Raw genomic sequence first — 7,488 nt, 5'->3', positions numbered from 1 at the left:
AATAAAAGATATATTAAGTAGAAGATTGGAGATCGACAGAAATGTTCAGCTATTGGCTTGAAAGAATAAGTACAGTCCTGTACATGCAACTCTAGATATAAAGGAGAATAGAGGAAACAGTTTTCCAAAAAAAAAGATCTAAATATATTATCTATTGCTCTCTCTTCATGTTTATAGATCTGAAGTTCATTTGAGCAAAAAGTAAATGTTCAAAATAATATAATAAACGAAGTATACCACATTGTCAAAAATGTAAAACTGAGGGGATCTTTAAATTTACACATGCCAAATGCGCATGAGTATCCTGGTTATGATCATATTTGGGAGTATTCTGGTTATGATTTGCACATGTAAATGTCAGATCCTGATTTCAGAAACCTGGATAAGGCCTTTTCCCAGTAATGAGAAACTGAATGCTACTTGGAGTCCTCTGATAGAAACCAGGATACTGATACTGTGGCATGTAAAGACCCTATCTTGGTTTCTGAACGTTCTTTGTTGCTACAACAGAGGGGCTGAGATGGTGAGAGATCTAGCTACAGCTGCATACAGATGTTTCTGTTTTGATGTTAGTTGCTGAGTTTTGGAGATATCGGCCGTAGAGATGTCTGCCCTCTCTCAAATATAATGGGATTAAATGGCACTCAGCTTGTGGTGCTCACAGTGTGTTAGTAAACACTAGCTTAAGAACAGGTATAAGTCCTTTTGGTGCAACCGGCCCCTGGATACTGTTCAAAAATCATGAAGCCTACGCAAGGATATGGCTAACCAAGGTTCTGTTGTTCCATGTAAGCATCATATCCTGAATAAGATCATGATCAAGGTAAGTGTCAAACACAGGATACTCGTACACATATAAACACAGCGTATGAGTAAAATATATGTTAAAATATAGTATATTATACACTTCCAATTCCACAGTGATACAGAATATGTCAAGACCTTAAAACTATGTGAACCAAAAAATAAAGGAACATAATTCTTTTCATCTAAATTTCCATTTCAAAGCAACAACAAAAACAAACTAAAAAAGTACAAGCAGGCTACAAACTCTGCAGCAGCCAGCCAAATGCTGGTAAAATATGTAAATGACTGGTAGATTTGCCTCACTCATGTACGAAAATAACAACGGTAATCTATTTAGCGGTTGGTTAAATTTGTACTTCCACTAAACATTTGGTTGGTGCATGAATAAATTAATTTTGCACCTTACATACAAGAGAGGAAGAGATTCTGAAAGATTTTTTTTTTAAATAGGCACAGCGATATGGTGATCTCTGAACTATTCTTGCATAGCACTTCTGTTTTTAAATTTAACCTGGGCATATTCACATTCCACTTCCTTCTTCACATTTCTAGGCACCGCTTCATCATAGAGATTTCCCATCTCTAGTGCATTGCTCACAAAATTTTTGCCCATGCCTCCCACCATGCACTTCTCCTCCTCAAGATAGGAGTTACCAGGCTGATCCATGTCCACAGTGTCTTTTTCTTTTTTCTTCTTTATCTTATAATTCACACTTGAGTAAACCACATCACAGCCTTCCGCATTCTTCTTCCCCGAGCTACTACTGGCTCCCTCTGCATTGTTTGGCTCAGAGATAGCTGTAGGGGGTGCAACACCTGCCTGTCTTTGCACATTGGCATTGGCATAAATGTCCTCTTCTGCTGTGTCAGGTACCTGCAATTAAAGAGAAAACATCTGTGGTACAGATGCACTGCTAATGCACTTTTATTACTTAAAGTAGAAAACTGTTCTGCTGTAAGTCAAAGTACCTCATTTTCCTCTGGACTCGTTGGAAGTTGGCTCATGGCAACTGTGCCCTTGGGGAGGTTGTGACGAGTCCTCTGAGACCTGAAAATTTACAGTAGAGGATTTAGCCTACACGGTAAAATTTGATTCATCTTTGTTTTTCCCCACGTAGAAAATAAAGAATAAAGATCCCAAAACAAGCAGTAAAAGTGAAATGGATATCATGGACATATATAAGAGGTTGATGAAAATTTGTGATTGACATGAATATTAACCTAAAAAGTACCCAGCAGCCTTGTGGTAATTTACCTAATACAAAGGCAAAGTTAATTTTATAATATTATACATATATTATAATTTTCTAATTATATATTGAAGGGTTGATTCTGACTCATTAACTCGGATGTGGATTTGGCTGTTTAATGTGCTGTTTAATGTGACTATTTGTTCCTTTTTTAAATATAGGCTATCAAACAATGCTCTACTGAACTGCTAGATTTCTGAATGGGGGTTCAGCAGGACGTTCCAGGATGTCCAAGGCTTAGCAAGAAAGAGTAAGATAGCCAAATTAGCCTTCTGAGTTAATATGTGATAAATATACTAACAACAGTTTGGAAATATGCAACAATATTTTTTGCAGACACTAGATATCAAGTCAGACACTATATCATATTAAGTTGCTGTGAGCAGCATGAAAATGAGGAGCACTCACTCTGCAGCTAATTCTGGGGACTGAAATGTCAGCAGAACACTTTTGACTTGAAGCATCTTAGTCTCCCTCAGAATGTGCTTTGTTCATACAGCTCAAACGTTTAAAGTTTCAATTTTGTTCTGATAGATGATCACCCAAACAAACACTACATAGAGGCAGTATAGCATATTGAAGAAAAAAAAAAAAAGAAGAAGAAGAGTCTGAGTAAAAGTTAGTCAAACAACGTGGAGGAGATAGTCGTAACATGTTTCTCAAGTTGTTACCCTACCTGATGACTAACAGCAGAGCACATACTAGTACTAGCAGCACGGCAACTGTGGTGATGAAGACTGTCAACATCACATGGTCTGAAACATACAAGGGACAGCGGAAGATTAGGATAAAGAAGTAATTCAGACAAGAGATAATTGTTCTGGTAATAGTTTGGACATACTGTTTATAGAATTCAGCTTGTTACTTCAGGTTAGGGCTGCACAAATAATCAAATTACTATTGAAATCACAATATGGCCAAGTGCAATATCCAAATTGTAGAAGCCGTAATTGTTAATAAAAATGCAGAGATGCAGAGATGACATTTTTTTTTTTTTTCAGTGAAAATGGAAACGGAAATGGAAAAATGATCATGCCCACTAATCATGAATCATATGGCAAGCACGAATCATATGGCAAGCACAATATCTTTCAAAATAATCACAATATAATTTTATTCACCACTTCATAGGTAATATTATAAACACTAAAGGGGAGGTCATTTTATCACTTCTTACTCATTTATAACTCTCTTTTATCAAGGAAGAGCGGGACTCTATATGAGTAAGTATTAAAGAAAAGGAAATGACATCAAAGAAATATGGAGGTGGCTTAACTTATTAGTCAATAGTAAGGCTATCTTTGATGAAACATGGTTTAAGTCATTTTAAAGCAACATGCTAAACATTCATAATAGATGACAGGAAGCAGGGTGTTTTCCACACCTCAAGGAGTCAACTGTTAATAACACATAAACACAAACACACAGCAGTGTTTGCATGGACCTTACAATTTCCTGGAGACGTGACCAAAACCTAATCATAACCACGCACACGTGCTCGCATGCACACATGCATGTACACACAAATTTGAAATTCTGAAATATGCTACCATGAGAAACAGTCTTCTCTACTAAGGCTCTCTCTTTCTCTTTGTGGTCCTGGCCAATTTATAGAGAAGTCCCTCCCTTTCTAGTGGACCATGATGGGACAAAACTTCGAAAAAAATTAGGAATGGTAGTTTTGGGCGAGAGACAAATCATTTCCTGTTCCTGTTTGAATTGTGCCACAAATTACATGTATGATCTTGATACAGTGTGAATTTAAAAGATAATTTACAAGACAAGATCATGACAGTTTGTTGTAAAACTATTGAAGTATAAGACTATGAAGAAATGTAACTACAAAGACTACACACTCAGAAGTCACATAAGTGCTGTCATGACTTTCTTCCTCCAAAAACTAGGCCAGACTTTAGCTGCTGAAGCTACAGTGCCTGGGTGTCTTCATACCACAGTGGAGTCACACGAGCAATGGGTCTTACTCATACTTTCTCTCCCCTATTGATAAAAGGACCAATGTCACAAGGGACAGTGATGTTGGTGTTGATAATGTATATTTCATGACACAAGAGATGTGGATCACTGAGCGGTTTCACACAAAACTAAACTACGAAAAACTGTAACTTTCTTGATTTAAGATTATTTGTCTCTTTCCATTGACTACCATTCGTATTTGATATATATTTTGTCTCATGGGACACACTGGAAGGGAATGGACCTTGCCTCTTTATTGCCTTTATTTTGAGTGTTTGAGTATCCTTCTCCTACTAGCTCACTGTGCTCCCCAGTCACGTACCTTCTTCAAGCCAAAATTGATGGTAGGGTTAAAATTTAGATGGATGATAGTGATCCTGGGACCGAGGTAGACTACGTTTCACTGACAGAATCATTCTGCATGGGGACTAGTTACATTGTATCACTGGCCATGTTTATGACATATGTGAAGTACGAATACTGTCTGGGGTATTTCTGATTCAGGTTTCAAATAAAAGAAAATACTACACTTTGCTTGTGAGTAGTTATTAGCTAAATAATTAGAGGTTAGCGGTCATGTCTCCGCCACTGGTGCCATGCTCACCCATGACACAGATTTTGCTATACCATCATCACCATGATAAATGTATATGCTTTACTGTGACATTCAGGTAGAGGGCTACACACTAGGGATTAATATTCTTCACAAAAATTAGACATTTTCTACCCCTAAACACAAGCACACCCTCAGCTAGTCAGAACACACTAGTTATATTTAAGCAACACTAAATACAACAAGGAGAAATGTGGGTTCCCAACCTGACCTTTAGTATGTAATTTGGTGGCATTAATAATTGTTGAGGCAGAAGTATGCCATTTATGTTAGTGAGCCTTAGAGAAAACATAACCTGTGCAGCAGCTTTAACTTTGCTGCAGCTGCCAAGTTTATTGGCTGTGATCTGTTGCTGTCTGACTGAGCTGCCTCATGGAAGTGATATTTTACAGCTTCTTCATTATAAACTAACAACATTCATCAAAACGAGGCATTTTGTCTTTTCAGAGTCTTTCTATTAAGCTGAGACAGATTCCATATTCCACTCACGTTCAGAGCCGACTGGTGTGAGGCCAGCAGAAGGCTGCACTGTGCCAAAAAGATACAGTCGGCCTAATAAGTGATCATAAAGTTAGAAAACAAAGCTATAAAAGAGTCACTCAGTTGATGTTAGTTTTTGGATGAATACTCGGGAAGATTTTGACAGACTTGCTTTACTGCTCTGAGAGAGTTGCATTCCACCACAACCTGCTGTTGAAGGTAAATCCATCACATGCAACTACTTCTGCTAGTCGGCTGTTTAATCCAGAAGTGTTTCAGATAAGTGTTTTTGCATATGTTGGACTTCCACTTGGAATTTAATCTGAGATTTTAAATGTGGCAGCAAACCACTTGTTGAAGAGAAGCACATTTTATTCCTCATGCTGGGATGATATGTACATGTGTTGTTGTAATATTAAGGGACACTTGAGAATTTGTGTGAAAGTTAAGCCTCATTTGAAGCCTGACAAATAAGAAGAGTAGCAGTTTGATGTCAGACATCACGTTACTTTTTGTGGAACATCACAATGCAGCAGCTCACTTGGTTTTATTGCTAAATTAAAGCACCTCTGCCGTGCTCGTCATGTGCATGCTGCTGCTGTATGTGTGTGCACTGAGAGACCTGACCTGTGGTACACAGACTACTGTACTTAAACTTATATAGTTTGCGTTTTCTGCCAAATAAATGCAGTTGAGATGCCTCATCCAGCCCTTGTCTAATTCTGAGCATGAGTCACACTCCATGTACTAATTAACCTACATTATGGGGCAGACTCGCAAAAGGACTATACCTCATTTTCATTCCTATTTGTAGCTAATAAACACATCTGATTTTTTTTTAGTTAGAATTATGTTTGCTGCATATATCTTTGATTCTTTTTGTAAAGCCATGATATAATACCATCACTGCAAAAAACAAAAATAATATTGTGATGTGAATAAAATTCTTTTTTAGCCTTGAAAATTGACGAGAATTTAACAAATCCTAACTGTGCAGTGCACATGAAGATATACCTTGACTTTCTGCAGATGTTTCAGTCTCAAAAAAGTAGACATAAAATTGCTGATTAGTGGATCCCAGAGAGTTGGAGCTGCAGCAGAGCAAGTTGGAAAGATCCCTCTCCTGTGGCTGATTCACAGTGATGATGATCCTCAGACCTGTATTATTTAGGGAGTCACTGCTGATTGCAAACTTGTCTGAATGATTGACAAGTGATCCATTCAAATACCACTGTAAAGCAGGAGGGGGATTTCCCACAGTCTCACAGGAACAGTTGAGCTGGTCTGCAGATTTGGTGCATTGAGATGAAGACAGGATGTGTGGAGCAACTGCAGTGAATACAGAGAAAAAAGACGAGAATCAATTAAAGTAATCTTTAATCAAGTTTGAAAAAGTGAAAGACAGGATTTACTGAAAGTTGCGACTGAAGACTATCAAAGTGAAATGCCATTCCCTCCAAGTGCATCATCATTTCTTTACTGTCCCTGAAGAGAAATTTGTTCTGAACTTTGTCCTGCAGAACACACCAGGAGGCTTTATTGTGTTCATTTCATGTGCGGTTAATTGTCTGTAGTCATTTTAAATGAGGGTTAAGTTAGTTTTACAAGTGGGCTAGCTAGTAACATATTTATTTATTTGTCTCTATATTTTTATGATTTTGCCACATACTGACGTTTGAACAGGGCCTGATTTAATTTGATTTAATTTGGCAGTTATGGTCATAAACAATGAACACCTCTCAGTGTAATATAAGGTATAGACTTCCCCCATATATGCTCACTTTGTGTCACATGACCAAAGATCCATAGTATTTAGTCCACTCTTTTTGTGGACTTTACAAAAACATCTTTCATTGAACAAAATTCAATTCTTTTGTGTGTTAGTGTCTCTTCAGGGCAGGGTGACACAACAAACTTCTTTATCATTGTTAGGAAATAAGAGGACATATTACTACTTTTAAATCACATCTTTTAAAAAAACTATTGAACAATTAAATTAATCATTACTCATTTTAAATAAAAAATATCAACAATGGTTTATTTTTTGTTTTATTTATTTTTTCTAGTTTGAGAGATTCGCAAAAACAAACTTGGGTGTTGCTTTGGTTAACCAGGACGAAGATGAAGTGATGATAAAAAGGAGAAACAGGAAGCTGCACTGTACGCTAAAGGCAGAAGTATGAAATACATGATGAGAATAAAGAGAAGTGGTGTTCCTTCTAAGATGTGCTGTTTTTTAAAATAGGCCACAAGAATTGACTTAAAAATAATGAAGTCTCAAAAATGTAACTGTGATTTTTTTTTAATCAGAAATCATTTAAAACAGATTTAATGATTTGCAACACTTATTTTACTCACTATCCA

At 36.9% G+C, this 7,488-nt stretch overlaps 1 protein-coding gene across 1 annotated transcript in view; it reads right to left on the bottom strand.

Annotated features, from left to right (window-relative positions):
* Nucleotides 1-1,047: 1,047 nt before the first annotated feature.
* LOC146321748 (uncharacterized) overlaps nt 1,048-7,488 on the bottom strand; it is a 29,649-nt gene continuing 23,208 nt past the window's right edge. The window contains exons 10-14 of the mRNA XM_084725860.1: nt 6,139-6,453; nt 3,442-3,454; nt 2,734-2,877; nt 1,777-1,855; nt 1,048-1,681 (exon numbers count right to left, since the gene is read on the bottom strand). Coding sequence (XP_084581986.1) covers nt 1,283-1,681; nt 1,777-1,855; nt 2,734-2,877; nt 3,442-3,454; nt 6,139-6,453 — 950 coding nt within the window. The 3' untranslated portion in view covers nt 1,048-1,282. The remainder of the gene's footprint in view (nt 1,682-1,776; nt 1,856-2,733; nt 2,878-3,441; nt 3,455-6,138; nt 6,454-7,488) is intronic.

Source organism: Lutjanus erythropterus, chromosome 9, assembly GCF_056507025.1.
Source record: "Lutjanus erythropterus isolate fLutEry1 chromosome 9, fLutEry1.hap2, whole genome shotgun sequence".
Lineage (NCBI taxonomy): Eukaryota > Metazoa > Chordata > Actinopteri > Lutjaniformes > Lutjanidae > Lutjanus > Lutjanus erythropterus.
This window is presented reverse-complemented; position numbering and strand designations above follow the sequence as displayed.